The sequence below is a fragment of the Canis lupus genome, chromosome 30 (assembly GCF_048164855.1).
Source record: "Canis lupus baileyi chromosome 30, mCanLup2.hap1, whole genome shotgun sequence".
In the NCBI taxonomy this organism is placed as follows: Eukaryota; Metazoa; Chordata; class Mammalia; order Carnivora; family Canidae; genus Canis; species Canis lupus.
In genome coordinates, this window is record NC_132867.1 from 33,203,450 (window position 1) to 33,231,101 (window position 27,652).

At 44.9% G+C, this 27,652-nt stretch overlaps 1 protein-coding gene across 6 annotated transcripts in view; it reads left to right on the forward strand.

The window, feature by feature from the left end:
• The window catches only part of LOC140621613 (chloride intracellular channel protein 6), a 99,912-nt gene that overhangs the window by 32,345 nt on the left and 39,915 nt on the right, over nt 1-27,652 (forward strand). For 2 of the 6 annotated variants that reach the window (XM_072806863.1, XM_072806862.1), the window contains exons 4-5: nt 4,532-4,659; nt 4,767-4,931. The exons of 3 other annotated variants lie outside the window; for them this stretch is intronic. In XM_072806863.1, coding sequence (XP_072662964.1) covers nt 4,824-4,931 — 108 coding nt within the window. In that variant the 5' untranslated portion in view covers nt 4,532-4,659; nt 4,767-4,823. Of the gene's footprint in view, nt 1-4,531; nt 4,660-4,766; nt 4,932-22,860; nt 23,392-27,652 lie in introns of those variants that run through there. One more of the 6 variants, XM_072806860.1, reaches the window with a different exon arrangement.

Below are 27,652 nucleotides of genomic sequence, written 5' to 3' on the forward strand. Positions count from 1 at the left end.
TGCTGTGCATGTGAGTGCAGGGTCCTTGGCAAACCAGAAGGGATTCTCAAACCTACTGCCTCCCTGGTTGATCCTCAGCTGCAGGAGGAGAGCCTCTGGGGTGAGAGTTGCCTGGTGCTTGGTGCTGCCACCCAGTGGGAAATGAGCATGGTTGTAACCTATGGAAACACAAATCGTGCAATGATATCCCAAAGTTCAGAGAACAGGAAGGCAGACAGAGAGCACTGGCCTCTCACACCCATTTTGAGCTGAGACTTGCAGTGTTTGGGGCAAAGGAGTTTCAGGAAAAGCACCAGTCACAGAAGAAGTCTTAGAAGGGTTGTGGGGTTGGACAACAAAGCTAAGGACTGGGATTTGTTCTGCAGGCAGCTAGGAGCTGTACAACATCCCTGAGGCGCATCCCTGAGTGTGATTCATCCATCTGTGAACCACAGCATTTTGCTGTGGTTGTTTTAAGAAGGGCGAACTACCACTTTCTCCCCAGCTTATCCACCAGTTGCTTCTTAAATTCTTTTTGTTGTGAAATACACATTAGATCTAAAAGAGTATAAAACATACATATATGAGTTCATGAGTAATAAAATAAATATCTATGTATTCACTACCCAAATTAAGAAATAGATCTTTCCAGTAACTTTGAAGATCCAGTGTGACCTCCCTGACCACATCCACTTCCTCATCCCAGAGTTAATCACTGTTTGGATGGCATAGAGAAGGAGTAGGGAGCCAGAAACATGGTGGAAGGTGGGAGGAAATATAGATGAAGAACTTCTCGGGGGTGGGGGACTAGAGTTCTCCTTTTGGGCTTTTTTTTTTTTTTTTTTTTTTGCTGAAGGCACTGCAATATAGCTTCATGGGCCAAACCTGCAGTCCACAGACACACTCACTCATTTGGGGTGAAGGGTGTTAGAGGTATGTTCCATGGCTGCTCCACATGGGTCAGTGGATGGTGAGATATGAATGAGTTCAAGACTTCAGGGGTATAGGAATACAAAGCAGAGGTCCCTGTATCAGGACATAGTTGGCCATAAATAACAGAAAAGCCAATTCAGACTGGCTCAAACAAGTGGTTTATTTACTGACTCACCTAACTGTAAGTCTTGGGTAGATCAGACTTCAGCTCCATGTCCCATGATTCTCTTGGTTCAACCCTTTAATGAGATGGGTACAGGGTTCGAGACCTCATCTCCAGGCAGGACAATATCCTCAGGAAGAGAAGAGCATTTCCTTTTATAGTTTTCTCTAAAAAGCAAAGTTTTTCCCTTAAAACCACCTCCTCAAACCTCCTTTCACACCCATCACTCAATAGATCCATTGCTGAACTAGTGTCTAGTGGGAAGATGCCACCTGTTGATTGATTCAAGTTTGAGTTCTGGAATCCAGCCTGACTGGGGGTGGGGAGACAGGACTACTGTGACCAGTTTAGATTAGTGAGACCCAGACCAGGAGTGGGGGACCACAATAACTGTAGGGAACACTATTAGCCCTGGAAATTGACCAAAATATCAGTGAGCACACTGCACTTCTCTCCAGATGCAAGATAAAGGGTTCAGATCGATTTTAGGTTGCAAATGTTTTATTTCTTATTTTTTAAAAAAATGTTTTATTTATTTATTCATGAGAGACAGAGAGAGGAGAGACACAGGCAGAGGGAGAAGCAGGCTTCCTACGGGAACCCAGTGTGGGACTCTGTCTCAGGTCACTCCCCCCCCCCCCCCCCGATTCAAAGGCAGAAACCCAACTACTGAGCCACCCAGGTGCCCTAGGCTGCAAAAGTTATAACAAAAGAATTGTACATTTATTTATTTTATTTCATCCTCCCAGCCCATCACTACTTAGGGTCTTATAAAATGCCCTCAGTGAACAATCCTGGGTAATAAGACACCATCAATATATTTATAACTTTTCCTCTGAAGAGCTCTTTTGAATAGTTCGATAATACTCAAAAAAAAGCATCATGTCACCACAATATAAAGACCTAGATGGTTGTCCTTGGGGACTGAACCTGGAGATGATGATCAGAGTGGACTACCTCTGAGGGACTCAGGGGTTGAGGAACAGCCTAGGAAAAGAGGAAGCTTCAGGAATCCTACAACTCCTCACCTGCAAGTCCCACCCCAGTGCACAGATATCTGTTGTGGAAATTAAGAGGGGAATTTTCACTACAACGGAGTTGTGAGGCCAGCAGGGGGAGCTGTCACGCCCTACCGCTTGCATTTAACTGAGTCCGACAAGAAGACAGGTAGGTGCCTTGTCTGGGGATACCACCTTACTATCCCAGCAGGAGGCAGGAAGGGTTTCTCTTGCCTTGGCAACAGCACAGCCAATAAGAGACAGTCACAGCTCAGCCAATGAGAAGCCACTATACCTCAAACTCCCAGTTTGTTCCAATGGACTTTTTTCTATAACAACCCCACCCCACCACCCCTTTTCCTTTATAAAAGAGGGGTCCTCTCCCTTGTTCTGTGGACTTGCCAATAGTTTTGCCATACCCTTTCTGTTCTGAATTCTGATTCTGTGGTATTTCCAAATAACGCCTCCCTCCATTTTTTTTGCTGGTAAAATAACTGGAAGTTTTACTTTTAAGTTTAGCATTATTAATATGTGTGTTTAACTGTTTTCTGTATCGTGCTTTTTGTTGTTGTTGTTGTTAATGCTGTTTCCTGGAAATCACTCCAGAATAGTAGAGGGAACTATTCCTCATTCATGTCTATATTCCACTGTGGACCTATGCCTGAGTTTACACAACCACTTTCTAATTTGTTCAGTCATTCCCTATTGATGGACATTTGGGTTGTTTCCTGCCCTTTGCTATTAAAAACAGTGCTTCTGTGACCAGCCCTGTGCATATGTCCAGTATATCTTGGACAGATATACTGGAATTTTCTAGAAGTAGATTACTGGGTCAAAGGATGAAGGCACAGATAAATTTTCTAGATAATGTCAAATTCTCCTCTATAGTATTATACCATTCAAGTCACAAGTTTTTTTTTTTTTTTTTTTAAGATTTTATTTATTTATTCATGAGAAACAAAGAGAGGAAAGAGAGAGAAAGAGAGGCAGAGACCAGGCAGAGGGAGAAACAGGCTCCATGCAGGGAGCCTGACATGGGACTCGATCCCAGGTCTCCAGGATCAGGCCCTGGGTTGAAGGTGACGCTAAACTGCTGAGCCACTCGGGCTGTCCAAGTCACAAGTTTTTATGTCAACCTCTCTTATGCTGTTAAACTAAAAGCTTATGTTTCACTTATTAACAGTATCCCATTGAGTTAGAAAAAAAAATTTTCCCCACTGTGTGTTTGCCTTACTTTGACACAGAACACTTCAATTCTGATACTTCTAGGCACCAAATCTCTGAGGTTTTACCCACACCAATTAATTCTGCAACACCAGCTGGGTGTCCTACAATGTAACCCATTTCTGACGCCGTCTACTTGGAGGTGGTGTCGGATCCCACAGGTTATGGGCTCAACCCCATGAGGTTAATCCTCACTCCAGATGCCAATTGCAAGTCTAGGTGGTCATCTGTGCTTCTGACCCATGAGCTATAAATCAGAGGTTCAAATAGTCTCCTCTTCAGGTTTGATTAATTTGCTAGAGTGGCTCACAAAAAAGAAAACGCTTTACTTATATACACCAGTTTATCACAGAGGGTTCAGATAAAGGGTACAGATGAACATCCAGACAAAAGCAATGCAGAGGCCGAGCTTCCATGGCCTCTTCAGGTGCATTACATGTTCACCAACTCAGATGCTCTCTGAACCCCATTCCATTGGGGTTTTTATGGAGGCTTCCTCATGTAGGTATGGTGAATCATTAACTCCATTTTCAGCCCTTTTCCTTTCTCAGGAGAATGAAGGGTGGGCTAAAAATTCCAAGCTGACTTAGAATGATGACTTGTGCCTTCTGATGACCAGCCCCCATCCAGGAGCCCCCCCAGAGTCACCTCACTAGAACAAAAGACACTGCGATCACCCAGGAAATTACAAGTATTTCAGGAGTCCTGTGTCAAGAACTAGGTCAAAGACCAAATTTAGAACAATAAATGCTAGGGCCCTTATCACTTAGTGGTTTCCAAGGGTTTCAGTAGCTCTGTGCTGGGACCCATGGGCAGAGGCCAACATACATTTTTCTATAAACTCACACCCACTCATGAGAAAAACATGATGACAGACTAAAATTTTGGTTCCCATCATAAGGTTTGTTCAATGTGTCTGTAAAACAATCTTTCTTCTATGCATGAAAACAAGCCAATTTGGCTATTTAAGTATTAGGCACTTGCAAAGGTGACTTCATGCTGTATTTCCATTGTTAATGACTGGCAGCTTCAACATCAGTAAAATGATTGTGCTTTGAAATTATTTCAATGAAAAAAATTCATGCTGTCACCAGGAGGAAGACTTCTGGAGCTAGAGTGTCCCTTGATGACATTACATGTCACTCAAGTCCTATAGAGAGGGAAGCTCCCTCCTGCACAGGAGGGAATTTCCTTCTGCACTGATTCCCCTCTTTGCTTACTCCCACAAATCCAGCCAGGATTATGGATCCTCTTTGCCTCACCTCGCCTCCCAAGAGAGCTGGCCCGTGGAAACAGGGGGAAGGTTTTGATTCCATTTATCTGGGCACAGTGGAGTCATGCCAGGTTGCCTGATACAGCAAGGTGCGTCATAAATTCCATGGGCTGACCCCGGGACTGGGGAGTTTGGGCCCCATGATCTAGGTAGAAAATTCCTGGAAGCTGGTCACCTGCCAAAAACCCCTTTACAGGTGAACATGTCCTGAAAGGAGGGCTCACACGCCTTGGATATATGATCCTCCCTCCTAATGAGCCAGCCGGCCTTCAAAAAGACTTCTGAAGGGATAGTGGCCACAGTGGAAGAAAACAGGATTCTGACCTCTCAGAGCCTATGGATACCAGGGAGGGATCAGGTGGTGAGTTCATTCAAAAGCTTCCCTGTAGAATAAATGCATTGCCCAGGTGAGTCCTGGAGCAAAACAAGGTTCACTGAAACCAGATCACTGCTGGTTTCAGATGAGATTAAAGGGGAAGTTGAGCCTTTCTAAAGAAATAGGGTGCACATCCGCTGTGAAAATTTCACAGGAAGGGGATCCCAGCCAGTATGGTGTTGTGGTAAAGATGCCACTGATTTATTAAGAAGATAGTTCATTAGAAAGATCCGAGGTTTACAAATAAAGTTCAGAAGGGACAGAAATTTGGAAATCTGAATTGCTGACCTCTTTTTAAAAAAAATTAGTTTTGTACTGGCAAAATAATCTTAAGATTTTAATATAGTACATTGAATGTACAGGATCCCAAAGTCAAAGCCATTCTAAAGAGGTATTCGCAGAGGTGCCTCACTCCCACCCTCACCCACTCCCCTTGTAACTGTGTATTGCTATTGTCTCTGTCTGGGGCCATCCCGCGGTTGGCATTTTGGGCTGGATCATTCCTTGTGCAGGGGCTGTGCTGTGCCTCATAGCACACATCCCCAGTCTCTATCCAGTATACTCCCCCAAACTCTGACAACCAAAAATGCCTCCATATTTTGCCAAATGCCTTCTGGGGGACAAAATTACCCCTGTGGGGAACTGGTGGTGGAAAGTCACAGCCCTACAGTTGGATGAGCCCTTTTCAGATACCCCCCATTCCGTCCCCCCTTGATGTTGAGTCCAGAGCGATTGTTACAGGGCCAGACTCCCAGGTTGGAGCTTTCCACTTATCAGGAAGATCTGCAGAGAGCGGGCCCTATCCTGGACTGTGGCCACATCCTTCCAGCCCCTTCCTGCAAGTGCGATCCCTAGAGGCACATCTGTTCATTTTGTCCCCAGTGGGCCACCCTTTGGGATGCTGCAATGCTCCTTGGATAAAGCCCAGACTTTCTGATGGGGCTTACAGGGCCCTTCAAGGCCTGATCCTTGCCTGCCTCTGCAGGGCTCTCTGCCCTTCACCTGACTGGCCTTAGCTCGTCCAGGCTCAGCTCCATCCTCACTGAGGGTGTTTTTTCTTGCTCTGAGTTTCCCCACACTCACTCCTCTGCCCAGAATGCTATCTCCTACCTTTTTTTGACCACCAGCTAAATTTCTATTCATTTTTCAGGTGGACCCTAGACCTGATGGAGCTTCACTCCACACCTGGCCAGTACCACGTCAGGGTTGGGCGCCCCTCCTGCATGGTCCTAATAGAAACATTTATTTCCTCTATGTTGTAATTGCTTGGCTAATTTGTCTGAGGCCTTCCAGGAGTGTGGCTCCATTTGGGCATGGGCTATGTGGCCTTGCCACCCCTGTGTCCCCAGCCCTAGCATAGTGACTGACACACCAGTAGGTCTCAAGGCATATCTCGGGCCTAAATATAGATACATGCTGTAAACTGGCACTAAGCCCATGCTTCCCAAATACTAGGAAGGGTTAAGTTCGTAGAGTTAAGTTCCCAGACTCTGGAGCCAAGCTGTCTGGGTGGTGGTATGTTGCTGGGCTCTGCTGCTTTGCAACTGGATGACCTTGGGCAAATTACTTACCCTCTCTGTGCCAGTCTCTTCATCTTTAGTGTGAAGTGGTAGTAATAGTATTTACCTGGAAGATCATCGTAAGAATCACACGATTTAATGTATGTTATGTACTTAAAACAGTGCTTGGCATTCAGCCAGCATCATATGAGTTTGCTATTAGTGCTTCCCAACGCTTACCAGAACTTAACAACAACGAAAGGATAAGAGGTCAGGTTTGAGGGGTATGGAAGGTGATTAGGATGAAGAGAGAAAGAGAGAATGGGCAGGGAGTCCTCATGGTGGTGTAAGAGAAAACGGAGAGCCTGGACCTCCCAAGAATAATGTTAGGACCTTGGAGGAGAGTGCAGAAAACACGGAAAGATTCTAGAAACTCACTTATTTTTATGAGAATTTGTGGTAGATTAATTCTGGTCTAGGAAAGGACCTTGCTTCCCTCTTCCTCCCTTCTTTGGCTCTCTCTCTCAGGACTCACATGAGGAAACTTCTCTGGACATTCGTTCTCCACTTATCACATCGTTTCCATGGGAAAAGTTCACTTCATGTTCCTACTTTCTGGCTGGTCAACACCTCCACTAGAAAAGAGGGGGCTGCCAGTTACATATACCCATGAAGGTTTCTTCTTATTCTCAAGCATTTGGATAAAATGGAAAAATTTAAGCCTGCTTTGGAGGCCTTTCTAACTCTCCAATCTACGCCCATTGGGTAGAAAATGAAAACCACCCAAATTTTCCATCCATGTTTTCAATTTGTATTCACAGATTTGGAGGCATAGAGAAACAACCTGGTGTGGGGTCAAGCCTGAGTTTCAAAGTCTAGAAGGGAAATGACTTTGAACTTCAAAACAAGGTTATCATGACTTGAGAAGCCAAGAACAGGAATGTTGTCTTGATTCCTGAATCTGTGTTCATAAGCTCGCACCGACCTTTACTGATTATTTAAGCTCCTGGAGTTTGAATGCCATGGAAATAACCAGGTTATTTGTCAGCTGCTGAGTTAATTTGGTTGTTTAAACAATTAAATCTAGCAGGTGGGTAGGCAGGCACACAGCAAACATGTGCCTGACATTGGCACGAGGTGTCCTTGGGCGAGGCAAGCCTGACTGCGGCCAGGTGTAGGAGTTTGCACGTCCCCGGCACTGTCTGAGGGGCCTGGCTTGGACTCTTGGCTCTGCCAGTTGCCAGAGATAGTTGACACCTCTGAATCTCAACCTGCTCATCTTTAAAATGGGGATAGTAATTCCAGGTACCTCATAGAAGTCTCAAAGGTTGAAACGAGATGGTTTCACGAGTGTGATTGCCTCTGTTTTGGAGCTCATGAGCAGATATCAGGAGGGAGAACTGACTAGCAGAAGCCTGTTGCTGGGCCTTTTTGGGATGAGTGTGAGTAAGTTTAGGGGGAGAATTCAGGACAAGGTGGAGAGAGTAGAGGAGCCATGCTAGACGGAGCAGGTGTACCCAGTGACTCCTTCTGGAGCCAGGAATGATCTAAAGCTCTTAAGAATCAGTATGTCAATTTTTTTGCTTTTTTTTTTTTTTTTTTTGGTCCCATGTGGGTCTGATGTAACCAACTCCCTGACCCAGTGCTCACCATTAGCCCCGATTCTTAAGTAAACCGTCTCTCTCGTGTCATGAAGCTGCGGGTCCTCATTTGCTGGGTCAATCTTGTGGTTTACACCTGTAGCCCAAGCATAATTGCCTTCATTTTTACCAGTGTACAAGTTTGGGCTATAAATTATGTCCTAACTATGTCAACTACCTTCTGTGGGGTGGTGTGTTTGGAAAACAATGGAAAAGAGGCGGAAATGAGGAAGGGAGGAGACGCAGCAGGTGGACATGGGAACTTGGGTGTCCTAGGGGACCAGAGAAGCCAGCCACAGAGGAAGGAACGGGAGAGGTCTGGTCTGCCCTTCATGCTCAGGATGGGGCTGCCACCCACTTGCATCTTCAGGGAGAGCTGGAACACAGGGGATATTGAGGCAACTAACATGGGTCAGGTCATAATCATAGCATTTTAAGGTAAATTTACATACATCACAATACAAAAATTCCATCCATCTCCAGAAATCCCCTTGTGCCCGTGCCAGCAATGCCCCCACTCCCTGCCCTTGGTCAACCACTGATTTGTTTTCTTTCTGTATGGTTTTGGCTTAGAAATAATACCATATAAATGGAATGATATGTTACGTAGTTTTTGAGTCTAGCTTCTTCCATTTTTCTTTTTCTTTTTTTTCCTCCATTTTTCATAATGCATTTGAGATTCATCTATGTTGTTGTACGTATCAATAGCTGGACCTTTTGATTACTGAGGGGTATTTCCTTTGTACGGATAGAGCACAGTTTGTCTATCCATGTCTTGGTGCAAACACATTTAGATGGTTTTCATTAACGGTATAATTTTGACAAATAAATATACCTGTGTAACTGGTACCCCTCTTAAAATACACATATGTGGCTTACTTAAAATACCACCGAGAAATTCTAGTTCAAGGGTTCTTGACCTTTTCTGTGAGCGATGGATCCCTTTGCTAGCCTGGTGAGCTCTCTTTGAATGCTTTCAATGCCTAAGATAAAAACGCATAGGATCTCAAAGGAAGCCAATTATACTGAAATGGAATGAGCAGGCAGCAAGAAGAAATGTGTGATTAAGAAGAAATGAAGGAGCAATACAGGCATTTCTTTATGAACCCATTACATGAACTCCAGAGGCAGGTCTGATAACTACTGAAATTTCGAAGTAGTGAGAAATGGAAATGACACTTTAAAATAGCTCACGTCTGGAATGAGTTACAAAAATGTCTCTGATTTGTGTTGGGGATAAAGCCACAGCTATAATTATTGCAATAGTTTCTTCCTTACATTCACCATGGAAGGAATTGGCAAATTTGAGTTTTGTGCATATAAAAATATGATTCCCCCCCCCCCCCAGCAACCTCCCAAATTCTGTCCATGTGCCCTTTAGGGACTTCGATTATGGTGCCTTGTTGTAATCAGAACATCCAGCTCATGTGGTTGCTACAACCCTAAAAAGAGGATAGCTGATCAATTTTATTTTTTTTCTGACTTCCATATTCACAGAGACAGGGCCCAGGTCTGTCTCTCCGCTGGCTCCCAGCTGTTGTTGAGTGCATATGCTGCCTATTTCAGGCAGGTGCCTGGTCGTGAGCTGCTTCTGTGACTTCAGAAAGTGCTCAGCTTACAGCAGTGCAACAATTATGCCTTCAAATCCCATGAAAGAAAACTTGAACAAAGCCTCCAAAGTCCTCGGAGAGGTGAAACATCTCTTCATTTCAACCTAGGAGAACTGCCACCTGAATTTATAGCAGGGCACACACACTTAAAGCAAAAGAAAAAAAAAAGGGAAGAATCGGTTAGCGAGGGGTAGAGAAATACACCCGGAACCCGTATTTTGTGAGCTTGGAGTTTCTGTTGAAACATGAGCCAGTGTGATTCTGGGAAAATTCAACTTCCTGGTTTAAAGACAAGCTTATAAAACAGCTTTCAAGTTTTGTGTGTATCGAATGCTCCTGCACTCACCCAACTGGATTTTTTCAGGTGTAATGCACATAAGTGCACCAGAGACATGCAGACCAGTAATGCCTTGTAAACCACTTAGATTTATAAGGAAGAATAATTACATCCAAAAAATGCAAAGTCTTCTCCAAATAGGGTTGCTTTGAAATCTAGCAGTTCATCCCTTTTCTCACTCTTCCAAATAATCCAGAATTTCCTCCTTCTCTGACTGCCACGTGTCCAAAAATGCTTTCACACGTACCAGGTTCCTTATTTATTTCTTCACTATAAACACCCAGATGGCCAAAATATACCTTCCTTTTATTCTTTCATTGAAGGTCCCAGGTGGGTTAACTTCAGGGAACTGTCAGATTGTCTACCTGAAAATGTCACTTGCTCTTGGGTGCCTTAACATCTTCATGGGAGTGAAGCTTTTATTTCCCAAATAGAGGTAGGGACCTGAAGTGTAAATGTTCCTTGGAGTGGTAGCTCATTGACCCAAGTTCACACAAAGGTGTAGATGTGTGATCCCAGGGCGGTCTTCCCAAACCCAAAAGAACGTGAGACAACGAACAGAACAGACATCAGGGCCTCCAGTCTGACCCATTGGATAAATCATTTCTGGAGACAGAGCCAGGGGACCTTTCATTCTGGCACACTCCCTCGGCACCCCTGTCATTGTGAGGCACAGCTGGGGTTGGACGCCATTGCCTGTGAGCACTACTAGTCTGATGCAGATGACTTACCCGAATTTTGTTCACACAGACTTCTTGTTTGGCCCCAAATAACCTTGTAATTTGTGAGAGCAGGGCAGGGGTCACTTCCCAGTTGTAAGGCTGGGCAACTTGTCCAAAGACACCCAGAAGCCAAGTGCAAGTGAAAGAGGGAGAAGAAAGGGCTGGTCTGCCCTGGACTTATTCTAAAATTTTGTTTAAAGACAATCCTGTATGTTAATAAATGCCATGAATGTCATCTGTGAAATCAGAGACTTAAATATGAAATGGAGTTTTGAAAAAAAGCTGGTTTCCATTTACAAATGTAGTCAGGAGCCTTCCAGAGGGAATCTTCCAGATGGATGATAAGGATGTATTTCTTTTTTTTTTTTTTCTTGGTGAGAAAATTGCTATCCCTGTCTCAGTAGAAAAAGGGCTGGTGAATTGTTGGACTAACTTGATTTTTGGGTTATAAATATGCACAAGTACAAATGGGGTTGCAAATGTATACAAATAAAGAAAAAAAAAAGTTTCACCACGTGTTTAAATCCTCAAATAATGAGGATCGGTGATACTTTGTACACATTGACTCATAACATCCCTAGTAGGAGGACCCATACCATGGAAGAGGAAAGCACATAGGCTAACTTGCCCCAAGCAACTTGCCCCAAGTCCTAGTAAGAAGGAAGTCAGGACTATACACCTATTGACAGTGCTCTCCAGAACCCCACCTGCTGTTTTTGGACATGTTAAGAGTTCCAGGTGCCATGGAGATCTCCATGTCACTTGGTGTTTTTCAAATTCCTCTGCCAAGAACACCTTTGGCACTGGGATCTTTCCAGAATATTTTATCATTTTAGGGCTACTGTACAGGGTCTGAGGAAGGTACTTGTGCCTCTCATCACTGCTTCTGGTGGAGCAATTGTTTATAAGCCAAGGAACAGGGAGGACCTCAGATTCTGGGGCACTAATAGGCCCCATTTTTAAGGGAAAATAAATAAACAAGAGAAAAGAGAACAAAGCCTAGCAGCAGTGTTCGCAAGGCTGGCAGGGATAGGAGTGGGATTTGGGCAGCAGTCTTCCTGGTGAGCCTGCAGGATGGAGGCTGTGGCCCAAAGTCAGCCACCTGCACACGAGGGAGGCAAGGCCCCCAAATAGAGTTCTACATAAAAGCAGAGCGCAACCTCACTTCTATGTAGAATCTGCAAAACCTGAACTCACAGGAACAGAGAATACACTGGTGCTCTCTTGGGGCTGGGGGTGAGGAAATGGGGAGATACTGATCCAAGGGTACAAATTTCCAGTGGTTGGATCAGTAAGTTCTGTGCAGCTAATGTACAGCCAGGTGACTACAGTTAACTGTACTGAAATATACTTGAAAATATCCTTGAAGTGTACTTAAAAGTTGCTAAGAGGGCAGATCTGAAACGTCGATCATCACACCAAAAAATGGTAATTACATGAGGTGTTAAGTAACCTTATTGTGGTGATCGTGTCGCAATATATATGTGTGTCAAATCATCATGTACGTCTTAAATCTCACACAATGTGGTGCTTCAATTATATCTCAATAAAGCTGGGAAAAAAGTGGGGCACAACAATCTTATTTTATGACCATCAGGGATGGTTATTATGATTGTTACTTTTATACAAGGCCTGAAAGTGATCAAGTCATCCTCAGGGGAAATAGTTCAGAAAAAAATCATGTGAAAGAGTCAAATCTACAACTCATAATTTAATCCAGTTCAATTCCATGTTGTTTCAGTGGGTGGCATCCTCTATTTCTACTCCAGGACAGTGACCACCTCCCGGGGGTTTTGAGATAATTAAATGGTTTAAAAAAATGTATAAAAGTGTATAAAAATGCTCCAAATAGTGGAAGAATGCATAATATTCTCTTTATAAGAGGGAAATGGACAGAACAATTTTTAAGGTCTTTGATTTTGCTCCCAGTAACCATACCTGCAATAGAATTATGGAAGAATTTTAAACCTAATTTAGGTTGCCATAAAGGAAGTATAAAGGGCAGAAATTACTGTGTCATGTAAATTTCTAATTGGTAAAAAAAAAAACAAAAAAACAAAAAAACAAAAAAAAATTTCTAATTGGTACTATAATGCTTTACATTCTAGAAGGATAATTATAATATATGCTAAGTAGTTGTATATAATTTATTTATATAAAATCACTGTACCCGAAATATTTACATATGGGATTTTGTCCCGATTATGCCAGTAATAAATAAATATAATAAAATATATTCCGTTTAATAAATAAATATAATAAAATATAACCAAACATCCACATTGTTTTTTTTTTCCACCCAGTACACACAACCACAAGCCTGCTTTTGAGATTTTGGTTCATTATTCTGTACTATGTGCCACGCATATAAGGGTCTTCCTTCCTTTCTTTCCTCCCTTCTTCTCTCTCTCCCTCCTCCTCTCCCTCTTTCCCTCTTCCCTCCCATGTTCCTTGGGTTCCTCCTTTCTGTTTTTCAATTAAAAAGTCAGTTTCTTGGTTCATTTGAAATAAGGAAGCCAAGCTCATGGCTAGCTGAAACTTAAAACTGTAAGCATTCTTTTGCTTTTCATTTAAGTATTTTGTCTTCATGAAGAGGACCGTTTCAGCCTTCCTTTTGTTCTGTTTCTGATGTGTTCTGGATCAAGACACCAGAAAATAGGTTAGATTGAATTTAGGATAGAGTCATGGGCTTGGTATGAGAGCTCAGTTGCTCATCCTTGGGGAAAAACACTCACACTTTAGGAGGCAAACTCAGTTATATTGTTTTTGGCTCAGGGACACCTTTTCTGCTTACTTCCTGATTCTGAGCTTTGTTCCGCTCTGATTAGTGATTTCCAAATATATGAGATGTGAGATCATAGGTTATAGAATTGGAGTGCTGAAGGAACCCCACAATCATCTGATTTGAGAGCCTCATTCAGGGTGATGTCTCATGAAGTGAAAGGAACTCCCCCAGGTCACTGAGTTCACCACTTTCTTGATCACACATATGCACCTCCAGTGGGAATGTGCCAACAGAGCTGAGACCCTGGTAGACCATCCTTCAAAGCCTTTATCTCCTTCTGGTCCAATCAAATTAAACTCAACCAAATTAAAGAGGAAAGCTCAAATGTCAGTAAGATTTGGGGGGTGTAAAAGTCATGAGCTAAATGATTTCATTCTAAGTGTGCTAAATACATGAACAAAAATACATTTCAAACAATTGGCTCCATGTTTTAAAGAAGTGTGTTTCAAAATATGAGCAGCAAAAATATTTTTACAAAACAGGGCCTTGGCATATTTGAGTTTATAGACTGTGGTTAAACATCTTCAAAATAAACAAATGCATAATCAAAGTTACTGATGAAGCATGGCTTGAAACATCAGCAATGAACAAGTTCAGTAAGGTTTTTCCATAGTAGGGTGGGACCCTTGTTCCATTTGTGTTTATTTCTCCAACACTAGCTGAGTCTGTGTCACAAAAAAAAGTCCTCAGAAAAAGTTTGTAGTGTGGTGGATGATGGATGGATGGATGGATGGATGGATGGATGGATGGAAGGATGATAGATGGATGAATGGAAGGAGATGGATGGATGGATAGATGGATGGGTGGAAGGATGATGGATGAATAGAAGGGTGATGGATGGATGCATTGGATGATGGATGTATAGGTAGGTCTTCTCAATGCTGTGCGTAGAATAGAAATGGTTTTTCTAAAGGACAGTCCCATGACTATATTACATAGAGATGGTGACTGAATTTTGTGATGTGGTGCTCACTTTTTCATGAACCTATATTTAGGTGAAATGATAAAAACAAAAGATTTGAAAGTCTCAAATCTGGCCAGCTGAGGCTTCTCCTAGCCACTCAGAGCTTATCTGGCTTCCCACAGATGAGGGGTATTTTCCGGATGTGTAGGAACAAGGCATGCTCTAGTATCATCTTTTCTTTTTAGCTCCATCTTTTTTCATTCTGGCAGATAACTTTTTCCCCCAGTGTTTCCTGTAAGGAATAGAAGTTTAGAAAATTGAATTTTCTAAGCCCTTACGTGTCAATGAATGCCCAGGGCCATGAAAGCTGGCATTTTGACAAGTATCAAGGGATTAATATTTTAGATAAATGTCCTGTGTTATAGAAGAGGTCCATTCCAATATCTAGACAGTGAAAAACAATAGGACCAGTCAATTGGATCACCACCTGAAAGCAAATCAATATCACTTGGTGATTGTACAGAAACATCCAGGTTTACAAAACGCTGTAGACATTTTCTCTTTCAATGCTCAGAGAAACCCAGGGCAGTAGGTTTGTCACCAAGAAGTGGCTTGCCCAATATAATACAGCCAGTTAGCAGCAGAATTAGGAGCTGAGCCTAGACTTCTAGATTCAAATCTCATAATCTATCATTTTAAAGAGCTTCTCATCAAGATTCATTAGTAATCTGTGAGGAGAAGTTTTGAGGAGTGACAACCCCCAGACACAACACAACATGCCCTCCTCTACTACCCCATGCCCCTAGAACTGTCAATATATGAGATTAAGGCATTTTCTATGGAAATACCTGTAATCAGGGGGCTGGAGGGAGGCTAGACTGCCTCTCACCCAACAATTGACATTAAGGGCTGGTTAATTCTCCGGGGTGAGAGGGACTATCCTGTGCATGGGAGGAAGTGTAGTAGCACACCTGGCCTCTACTCACTAGATGCCAGTGGCAGTGTTCAGTCATACAACCAAAAAGTGTGTTCAGACATTACCAGATGTCCCACGAGAGACATAACTGCCCCGATTTGAAGCTCAGTGTTCACATACACCTCCATCAATCTATTGCTAAGGATTTCAGGACTCTGGAGGACTAGAGGGAGGAGAGAAAAAACTTGGGAATTTAGAGTTAAAAGAAAAGTGAGTTTCTACAACATATACAGAGGAAATACAAAAGACTGAACAGTTTGAGAAAAATACCAAAATGCTTCAAAAAAACTTTATAGATAGAAGTTGAAGGTTTAAACCTGGCTTTCAAAAAAAAAAACAAAAAGAATTGGCTTTCAGTATTTAGTTTTGGTATTGTTTTTATCCGCAGTAGGATTGTTACTGCTCTTCCTGGGGTCAGAGTGAAGGTGATGTGAGAATAGGAGGCTGGAACTGGGGGGCCCAGGAGCCTGCTTGGCATGGGTGTCCACACCTTCCACCCCTATCCTTCTCCCTCTACTGACCATGAGCCCTGCAACATGACTTTGTCTTTGCCTTCCAGACTGTAGGCTGCCTTTCCAGAGGGGCTTTCAGCAAGTGGTTTGTAATATAATTTTGGCGACTTCTCCTCTTCCCTTTCCCCTCCTCTTTTCCCCCTCTCTCCCCATCTTTGTCAAAAATCTCTTCTCTCATCCAGCAGGTATTTGTTCCATAACCAGTTTGTTTTGAGAACAGTGCAAGATCATGTGGAAGGAAAACAGAAAAAAATTTTCACTAGCTAGGTGAGTTCATGGTAGGGTGACCATATGATTCATTGTACAAACTAAGGCATATTTGTGAGTGGGATGCAGGGGGTGCTTTTATGGTTATGCTCCTGAGTCAACAGGATAACCCAGGACTGTCATGGGCTAAGTAGGATGAAGTGTCATGCTTTTCCAACACTTTAATACACTGTTCTGTCAAGATGTATCCTCCGGGACAATACTAACAATGAGGTCACAATGTCAACAAGTGCTGTGCTGCGTATGATCTGTACATTCTCTGACTTACAATGGCCATGGTCCTATTACAATGTCTTCTGTTCTAGATAAAAAACTTAGTCAGGATCCCACAGTTAACACAAGATAAAGTGGGATTTAAATCAGGCAACAGTTTGATCTGAGAACCCACCATGGCATTATTCATGTTGATTTGTGTAATGTCCTTATTGACTTGTAAGATGGTGTATCTGTGCCTCAAACCCTGCCTTCTGGTTTAGACAGTTTCTCCTCCTCCTCCTCCTCTTCCTCCTCCTCTTCCTCCTCCTCTTCCTCCTCCTCCTCCTCCTTCTTCTTCTTCTTTTTCTTCTCCTCCTCCTCCTTCTTTTAAGATTTTACTTTTTAAAGTAATCTCTACACCCAATGTGGGGCTTTAACTCACAATCCTGACATCAAGAGTCCATGCTCCTCCGTGGCACTCCAGCCATAGTCTTCTTTTTTTTTTTTCTTTTTAAAGATTTATATATTTATTCATGAGAGACACAGGCAGAAGGAGAAGCAGACTCCTTGTAGGAGACCGATGTGGGACTCAATCCTGGAACTCCAGGATCACTCCCTGAGCTAAAGGCAGACACTCAACCACTGAGCCACCCAGGCATCCCCATAGTCTTCTTTTAACTGAAATATACCTTTACAATTAACTGGGTAAAGCCAGAGACATCAAGGCAGGTTTGGGGTCTATCTTAAGGGAGGCGGAGCTGCTGTTTGAAGGGAAATCAGTGCAAGGGGACTTCCATTCAGTCATAATGCATCCTGTGATCTCAATGTTATACATACATTGAAATCCCAAGGGTCTTTCTCAAAGGAACAGACACCTGCTAGAGAAAGAAGAGATCTCTATGGAAATGAGTCCATTCGTTCTGGAAAAACAGCAAAACAACAAATCTTTAAGTTGTTCTGTTACAAGTCCTTGAGTTTTTCCTCGTTAATCCCTGTGTTAGCCTGCTGCACGAATGCTCATAATCTATGGTAGGAAAGCGCTGTAATTACTAAAAGCTACTTAATTACCAGTACTTTTGCCTCTTGCCCCCCAGCCTTGAATCTGTCACCTCTGTCTAACCCCCCCTTGGTATTTAAATAGCTAATCTGGTGCTGGCTGCCGAGGTAACGATGTGCAAACCTCTAAGCAACTTCACCTCGACCTTCACGATTCTGTTTATTTGGTATTTCCTTTTGCGTTTCTGTGTATGAACTGACTTGGCCTTTGCTAATAATTAAAAGTATCTGCTGAAGTATTCACCAAAGTCAGTAGATAAGAATTCCTGTGAACAGTGTGTCTTGTGACATTCACTTGTCCCCTGAAGTATAAAACCAACTAGGCAAGTATTTTTGAAAACCTGTTCGAGTTGATACATATATATTTGTAAGCCTACGTGTAATTCGCTTATTCAGTATTTATTAAGCTTCTACAATGTGCCCAGTCCTGTTCCAGGCAGTGACAAAAAGAATCCCCTGGCTGCATGGCACCACCATGTCCTGGTGGGGTGGGATGGAGGACACAGATATTAAATAAGCAAAATACATGATATGTCATATGGAGATAACTGCTATGGGAAAAGTAAGACTGAAAAGGCTGACAGGGAGTAGGAATTGAGCTTTAAAATAGATTATCCATGATCACCGCGGCACTACTCACAATAGTCAAGCGATGGAAACAACGTCAATATCCTTGGATGGATGAATGGATAAAGAAAACGTGGTGTGTACACACAATGGAATATCATTCAGTCTTTAAAAAGAAAGGAAACCTGCCATTTGTGACGACGTGGACAAACCCACAGGGCCTTCTAAGTGAAATAAGCCAGAGGCAGAAAGGCAAACACCGCATGATCCCGCTTATATGTGGAATCTTAATAGTCAAACTCATATAAACAGAGAGTAGAATGGTGGTCACCAAAGGCTGCAGGGGAAGGGGAAAATAGGAAGATGTTGGTCAAGGGCACGAAGCTCCAGTGATGCAAGATGAATATGTCCCGGAGACCTAATGTACCCCTATGTCACCGTAGTTAACACTATCAGATTGTATATTGCTAAGAGGGTGGACCCTAAATGTTATCACCACAAAAATAAGATAATAAAATAAAATAGGGTGCTTAGAGAAAATAGCTTATGAAAAATCTCAACAAGTTAAGGGGTGAGCTACAAAGACGTAGGGCAAGCATCCAGGCAGACGAATGATCAGCAAATTCTGGCAACAGAGAAAGGCTGACGTGTAAGAAGCCAACTGAGGCCAGAAAGAGATTAGGGTGCCTGATTTTATAGGATGCATACTTGATACACAAGGAGTTGACTTTTTCTTGGTGTGAGACAGGAAGCCTTTGAAAGGTTTTAAGCATAGGGATGCCTGGCTGGCTCAGTGGGTAGAGCATGTGACTCTTGATCTCAGGGTTGTGAGTTTGAGCCCCATGCTGGGTGTAGAGATTTCTTAGAAACAAAATCTTAAAAAATAAATTAAAAATTTTTTTTCAAAAAAGGAAAGGATTCAAGCATAAAAGTGGCCTGGTGGACTTGTGATTTCAAAGAGGGGGCCATCTGGCTATGGGGTGGAGAACAGACTGGAAATGCAAGGGAAAACCAGGGGACCTGACTGGAGGTAATGGTGGCTTGGTCCAGTGGGGTAGTAAGAGGGGGTAGAGAGAAGAGGTTGGATTCTGGATATGTTTTAGAAAGCAGCGATAATAGGATTTATTGGTAGGTTGGATGAGGGGTGTGAGTGAAAGGAGTTAAGGTTTTCAGTATGTGTATGTGTGTGTGCACGCACATGAGTATAAGAGTGTAAGTCTAGATAAAGCTTAACATTATGCAAGGGTGACTGGCTTAATTGCCTACTTATTTCTTTTTTGCTCCATCCTAAAGCCCTGCAAGGGAGGGGAACTTCTCAGTTTTATATATTGCTCTATGCCCAGTGTCTAGAACAGTCTCTCTCTCTCTCAAAAATGAAAAAAGTGTTTATTATGAGTAATGAGATTACAGAAAAATTGTCAAGAGCTCTGTTATTCTCTGTCGTCTCTATTTTTAGCTTTGAGCCGGTATTCATTTAAAAATAATGCATTTGTTTAATTCTAGAAAATAAATTTGCCGAATTATGTGACGTAAACATTTAATGATTGTTTATTAAAACTATTATTAAAATGTGAAAGAGTCGACAGTCTACAGATGGCATGATGTTATTTTGAAAGCCAATGTCAACGTGGGGAAATGAATCCAGGCAGTATGCAAAAATAAATCCTAATCCTATAGAATAAAACCGCTTTGTGGATACGCAGGATCAGTTGCTAGGACGGGATAGACTTTATTAATGTTTTTCTACAAGGACACTACCTGGGGCTAGCTTTCAGCCAGTCAGTCAACTGTAGTGTTTGCATTCATGAGTTAATCATGTCTTGGCTTGTTCAAAAGGAGGGTTTTTTTTTAGAGATGCCAGCCTTCCTATAACCAAAACATTTCTGTAATCTTCGTTTGAATTAAGGTTCACGGAACATTGTTACCCACATACATATATGTGCCTTGAATTTGGTTCTTTGTGGAAACAGAGCATTGGAGACAGTTGGTTTGTTATTAAGAAGAAACTTAGAGATGGAGCTAATCTCGATGTTTCCAAGTAGAGCAAATAAACCTAGAGCCCTTCAGTGGGTCACAGGACCACAATACATGTATACATTCTGAAATCCAAAAAACTCTGAAAACTGCAAGCTTTGGGGGGACGTCATCTGGAAGCAAAGGCCAGACTGGCCAGAACTCATTCGGGGGTGAACTTGAACTAGGGTCCCTAAAGCTATGTGTGGTCTTTATATATTCCATCTAATGTGGATGGTCGCTGGTGTCATTCAGAAATATTAATGTGTCTGATCACAGGGCGGGGTACCGTGTTATGAAATAAACACTGTAAACACTCAACCATCTTTCTAACTATTCTGTTTTCCAAAACACATGTGGCTTCACAGGGTTTGCGTGGGTCCTTGTCCTGTGTTTGCTGTTGGGGGCTGACTGTGCTGGCTTTGTCCTTCCCTAAGAAATAAGGCTGATGGCTGTCTTGCCCAGTGGATGTTGCGGGACTCCCTTTCCAGGCGACTGAAGCTTTTGCAGAGCAGAGTCTCTGTCCCATGTGTCTAGCTCACAGGGTTCAGTGCCGTGCTTTTTTTTTTTTTTTTAAAGATTTATGTATTTATGTATTATTTATTTATTTATTTATTTATTTATTTATTTATTTATTTATGAGAGACAGAGAGAGGGAGAGAGAGGCAGAGACACAGGCAGAGGGAGAAGCAGGCTCCATGCCGGGAGCCTGACACGGCACTTGATCCCAGGACTCCAGGATCGCACCCTGAGCCAAAGGCAGGCGCCAAACCGCTGAGCCACCCAGGGATCCCCCAGTGCCGTGCTTTGAGCAGACGTGCCATGCTTTGTGGTGACGAAGCTTCTGGCCCCTTCCTTTCCAGATAGGGCGCAACCTTGGAGAAAGGTAGCGTGAAGCTAAGTGACATTGGGCTCCTGTCTTGTCCCTGTGTGTGGTGATGGGCGATAAGGATTAGGAGCCGTCGTCCTGGTGATTGGCCAAACGGCGATTCCAAGCCACAACAAGGATACCATCTGATCTTTAAGTGATGACACAACCCTCTGTGGATGCGATGGACTGACGTGTCTCAGGGCAGCATCAAAGCCACTAAAAGCTTGACAACTCGAATCAGTCTTGAGTTGGGCTCCCCGCTGCACCACATTTAGACTGGGCCATCCTGGGCAGCGGGGTCCTCTCTGTAACCCACAAGATTCGGCTTAGCTCATAATCAACTTACTACATAATTTTCACCATAACTTCCTCTTCTTGGGGAAAAGGTGTCCACTCTGTGATTCCCGGAGATTCCTAACCTGGTGAATTCCACAGCACCCCTTCTTCAAATCCTGTATTGTCACCTCCCCACCTCCCCAAGCACTGAACACATAACCCAGGCTAAAGCAGTGGCCGTGGGTTTAGAAAATTTAGGAGACTGCAAGATAGACTCTTAGAATGTTCAGGAAGCAGGGAAATGAAGGATCTAACCTTTCCTCAGTGCAAGGCCCCCACACTTGTCATACCTTGAGGAGGGGTCCCCTCATACACAACAGAGCCCTTCTCTGGTCAGAGCAGCTCAGTTGGCTCTTCTTACTCCTATTTGGGGGCCTCAGGAACTTCTCAGGAAGGGCCTGCAGAAATTGGAAGGTGGTCTCCCTGTTTCCTTTCTTCCAAAATTTACCACCCTTGCTCTTGGACAATGAGGCAGGACAGGAGCATTTGCATTGGGTACCAACTGAGAAGCTTAATGCCCGACTCCCTGGGGAAAAGCGGAGATTAGGTATTTGGGTGTCCAGTGTGGGGTGTTGGGGGGTGATTTAAATGGCTCTGGAACTTGATGCCGTTACAGAAAACACCCCAAGCTGCCAGTAGAACCGGGATCTTTTCACCGAAATCCACAAGGGCCGTGAGAAAGGTTGTCATTGGCCAGGCTCCCAGGGCACCGAACAGGGGGAGAGGATGGGGTGCAAACCCCGCCCAAGCCCCAGGGGGATGGAGTTGGCACCGTTGACTTCTGGGCAGCCCCGGGACGGCAGGCCAGGCATTTCAAAGGGTGCAGGAGCTAAGAGGCCTTCCCCAGCCGGGTTCGGCTCCTCCGGCTCCTCCGGCTCCTCCGTGGCCCGCGCGCCTCCAGGGGGGCCCAGGTCAGAATTAGAGTCTGGGTGGGAAGCAGACGTGCAACCGGGGAGCCGCAGTCGCGGTGGAGGAGACACCGAGAGCGTAAATCCGGGAGGGGGGCGCGGTGTCTCGGGGTCGCGTCACTCTGCCCCGCAGGTCCCGGGCTCCGCGCAGAGCTCCCTAGGAGGGGCGCAGCGGCCGCGGGGCACCTGCTCCACCGCAGGGTCGAGGAGGGCTCCCCAGGGGCGGACAGGGCGCTGCGGCCATGGCCGAGGCCGCGGAGCTGGAGGGCGCCCCCCCAGGGCCCCCGGGGCCGCCTGAGGTCCCCGCGCCAACGGCGGAGAAGGCGGGCGCGGAGGCGGGGCGGGCGGAGGCCGGCGAGGGCGCCGCGGGGGCGCCGCGGGGCGAGGGGGAGGGCGCAGCCGCCACGGCCGCCCTGAGCCCCGCGGGAGGCGCCCATCCGGACAAGGGGCGCGCGGGCGAGCGGGGGCCGGACGCCCACGGGGACCCGGGGGCCGAGGCGCGGGGCGCGGGCGCAGCACCGGGCGAGGCGGACGCCGCGGAGGGCGCCCCGGGGTGCGCCGAGGTCCCCCGGGGAGAGGAGGGCGAGGCCTCGGGGGAGCTGCGGGGGAGCCCCGAGGAGCCCGAGGAGCCCGAGGCGCCCGACGCGAAGGAGACAGCGGAGCAAGGGCCGGAGGGAGCGGGCGGCGGCAGTCCGGGGGCGCAGGGGGCGCAGGCGGCGAGCATGGCAGCCGCGGAGCAGGCGGGAGGGGCGCACGGGCCCCAGGGGGAGCCCGGGGACGGGGGGGACCCCGGCCCCCAGCCCACTGAGGGGGCCCCCGGGGGGCTTGCAGGGGAGCCTCGGGGTGCGGCGGGGACCGAGGAAGCGGGGGACGCGAGGGCGGCAGCCGTGGAGGACCTGGGGGGACCCCAGGAGGGGACGGAGGAGCAGGAGAGGCGAGAGCGCGGCCCGGGGGCGCCAGGCGGGGGCGAGGAGGAGCCCCCCGACGGCAGCGCGCAGGCGGAGGAGCCGGGGGATCCGGGGGAGCCGGGGGATCCGGGGGAGCAGGAGGAGCCGGAGGAGCCGGGGGAGCCGGAGGAGCCGGAGGCGCCGGAGGCGCCGGAGGCCGAGCTCGGCAACCACCTGGCGGAGGAGGGCAGCGTGCAGGGCGCGGACGAGGCGGCGCGGGTGAACGGCGGCGGGGAGGACGGCGAGGCGTCGGAGGAGGGCGCCCCGCGGCAGGAGCACGACATCACCCTCTTCGTGAAGGTACCCGGAGCTCCGCGGCCCCTCGCGCCCCCCGAGTCGGGGCTTCCCGGGGCGCTGGTCGTGGCTCTGTTCGCGGGAGGGAGGGAGGCGGCCCGGCCTGGGTCACCGGGAGCTTGCGGAGCGCTTGGGGAGACGCGGGGGTTTGGAAACAAAGAGGTTGGGCGGGGGTTGGGGGGGGGGAGTCGGGGTGCGGGCCCAGCATCGCACTGTCCTTTGTTCTGAAAATCCTAACTGGCCCTTCTAGTCTGGAGATTATTGGAGAATAAATTAAAAAGAAAAAGAAAAAGAAAAAGCGAGCCCTATTGATGTTCAGAGCAATTCATCCCGAAGGAAAGCTCTAATAGTTGAAATGGAAAAAAAAAAACCAAAAACAAAAACAAAACAAACAAACAAAAAAGCCCCTAACAGGTTGTAAGGTGAGAAGTATCCCCAGGACTCAAATTTCAGAGGCCCTGAGCTGGCCAACGTTTTCAGTTCCAAAAAAGGTATCTCCCTCTTTGGTATGTAGAATCCATGAGGTGCATTTGGAAGGGAAGTGGAGATTTATTTAAATATTGAATTGTTTGTTGAGCGTTTTAGCATTTGTTTTGGAGGAATACAAGGTGCCGGTGACTTGAACCTCATCCGCCTTTATATTTCATATTTCAGTCTTGCTTCAAATGTGAAGGGAGCGATGATTTTGTTAAAGAATCTATAGGACATGACTGAGAAAGTTTTGAGTTTAAATAGGCATTTCTACAAGGCATCGGAAATATGGGGCAAGGTCCAGCAGTAGCTCACACACATCCTGATCTTTGTTAAAAAAAAAAAAAAAAAGGAAAGAAAGAAAGAAAAAAAAAAAAAGAAAGCCCTTTCTGGAGACCTTTGGCCAGACCAGGAAAGCAGCAGATAATAAGGTCAAGAATGTGCATTGCATGTTGAATCGTAATCCTTCCAAAATACTTTCAGGCTTATAGAAGCCAGTGAGGACCTAAAGCTCCTTGACGGGAATGTAAGCAAATTCTAATAAGCAAAAAGAGAAATGTTTCCAAAGTGATTAACATCAGAATTTCAAGAATTGTCTAGGTGGCAAGGGGGTTGGGGAAGTGAGGGCATGTGTTTCTTAACTAGTGGGAAGGTGCTGTTCTGAGCATTTTTGAAGACCCTGGAGCATTTTAAGATTAAGTGTTGGGATAGAACCTAAGGGCACAGCCCCTAGGAAGGCCACTGGGAGCTGGGAGTCTGCAGGGAAGGGGAAGGGGGAGGGAAGGGGGAGAGCTGAACACAATGCTGCTGTGTGTGCCTCAAATCTGCTCTTCATTTAAGACATTTCCCCGTTGCTCCATCTCATTGCCAATCTGCCTCCAGCACATCTTTCCAGTTTCTTGTTACAATTTTGAAATACAGTAACATCTTCCTAAGACTGTCTTCCATGCTCTCCAGTCTAGGCCTTTGGTGATAGCCAGTGAGCTAGGAAATGAGATCTGGTCACTTTGTTTTTGCAGCTAAAATTCTCCAGTTACTTGTTGTAGGCTTTCAGATGAGTCCACACTCCTCAGCCAGGCCACAGGCCACTCCTGATGTCGTACCTGCCTCTTCGGTATTGCCTGGGTGTCCCCCGACTTTGTCACCCATGGTACCACCATGCCAGCCATATTGAACTGGTTCCATTCCTTGAGAGAACCACATTCTTTCCCGCCTGGAAATTTTGCAGGTGTTGTACCCTCTGCCAGAATCAAGTTTCTCCCCGCTCATCCCTCTCCCTGGTTATCTGCTGTGTGTCTAGATTCAGCACGGGCATCATCGCAGTGTGGGTTGGATATCCCTCTGTTGAAAGTCCACTCCCACACTGTAGGTTTTATCTCTTTCCTTGACTGCATAAATTTTATCTTCTATCCTCCGTGTGGAGCACAGATCTGGAGCATGATGAAGTTTTGAAAGGGTGGTTTCCTGCACGAGATAGTGTACTTTGGTGATCAGTACCATGGACTTTAGAGCCAGTGGGATCAAATCCTGGCTCTGCTTCTTTCTTGCAGTGTGCATCCATTGATTTTGCACAGAAACAATCCCCTGCCCATTATATCCCTGCCCCCCTTCTCTTCTAAGGGAAAATCTCTCTAGATACCTAATTATCTCCATTCTCTGGGGATAAGAATTTTATGAAAAATAAAAATAAGTTGTGTGGGGATTTTTGTTTTGTTTGCTTTTTTTTTTTTTTGCTTCTGCTCAGGAGTAATTTGTGTGGGCAGAGGCAAGGGGCTAGTCATAGACAGCTTATCCAGAATGTTTTATTCTGACATGATCAGCTTGTGATCAGTTGCTCCTGCTACTTTTTTTTTTCTTTAAGAAAACAGATCTCCAAATAAGGAGATTGGTTTTTTTTTTCTTTCAGGAGATTGGTTTTTAAGCAACTACTACTTGATATAAATTCTGAGAGTCACTGAAGAGGTGTCTCGTAGGATTGTTAAGGCATCTCACTTTCTTTTTATCCTACAAATGATTCTCCTTAAAAGCAAAAAAGACCCCAGAGTGAAATCCATCAAAAATTCTTTAGATGTTTATATCTTTTGTGTTTTGTGATACTTGATTTAAAATCCTTAAATTAGTTTAAAAGAGGATTTCTTTGCCAGATTTAGCCTTCTTGAGTTCCTTCTTTGGACTCCACTTATTTGGACTGTAATCCATGTACAGTAGACATCTGACCTCCTGGGTTTTATAAACATGTCAAATTTTTCTGTGCCATCGCTGGAGTGCAGAATTCAGATTTGTTCTTTAAGGGGAAGTACTGTAAACATTCCAAACATTCCCCTCGCCTTCATCTGATAGCCCAGTAAATACCATTGTAATTAATTAGCCCATATTTTATTTGTCAATTTTTAACTTTTACACTTTCCTCCTATTTTAAAAAATATTTTGGTTGCAAATATACCGCAAAGTAATGACATATGACTCAGTAACAGGTGCAAATACTTTTAGCCACCTGGTGGTTTATCTTCTCCATCTTTGGAATTGCCATTTTACTAATTTTCCATTTTGTTTTATTCAATAAGTATGCAAGAATGTACTCTTGTAAAAGAGCCGAGAACATATATAGAACAGGCTGGAGAAAGCTTCCCTGAATTATTGTATGGTAAATTAATTGCTGATCATGCTAATTCTTACTTTTGTTTTTTACAAAGAAGTATTAATTATTTGTCATCAAATTATAGGGTAACCCTGCAGTATATTTAGTAAGAAAGATTCTTTTCTTCTTTACTCATAACAAAGAGTAACAACATAATAACATACCAACATAACAATAACAAACGACAAATAAAATACTGACAACAAAGGATAAGGTAGGGACCTCACCAGCTGTGGGGATTTAGTCACTAAGGAAGTCTTACTTACAGATTTGGTGCTTCTAATCCAGCGTGTATACTTTGAGGCAAGGTCTAGGGATCGGATAATCTGAGATACGGATTTCCAGGCGAATTTCACAAGACTTAAAACACTTCAATGTGACCAATGAATAGTCTTGGGCCAGAGTCTATGAATTTCTTAAACTAGACTTTGGACACCATATATTTAACCATTAATATGCAGCTGCTGTGGAGCTCAAAACTTGCATTTGCCATCACATTTGGGTGATATCTCTAGACAGGTGGAATTGGTGATGGAACAAGTCCAACGCAAGGAAGATATGACCTCTGAATAGGCATTGTCATTGAGAACTGTCCCCCAAATACATACATATATGAATGAATGAATGAAGCCAGCCAAGCAGTGCCACACCACATGGCCATGGCAGGATGGGAAGGTTAGGTATGTGTCTAGGAGCTGCAGCTGAGTGACTCCTGGTAGACCAGTTTGCTGTAGTGATCCATGCACCTTTCTCCAGGAGAGAGCACAGTGAGACCATTCTGTGGGGGCTTGGTGTCCAAGGAGCTTAAGGGGGAGGTGGGATTCTCATAACTATGTGTGGACTATGACCATGAGCTCTAAAGGGAAATGAACACTGATGCACTTCTTTGACTTTATCCCCCCAAAATAGCATTTTTGTTATTTGTTTTTTGAGTGTCTTATACAGCTTGCTTGCAAACACATTTATGAAATTAGTAGAGTTAGCTGGGGTGGAAACCTCTGACACATGTGTGTGCACACGTGCACACTGGGGGTAGTGGTTCCTCTCCCTGTGCTGAATGAGATCCACCTTCTAATTACTTCTCCACATCATGTCCTCCTCACCTCATGTAGTGGTGGGCTTGTAAGCTCTGAGTCAGTGCTTTTTGGTGATGATAGG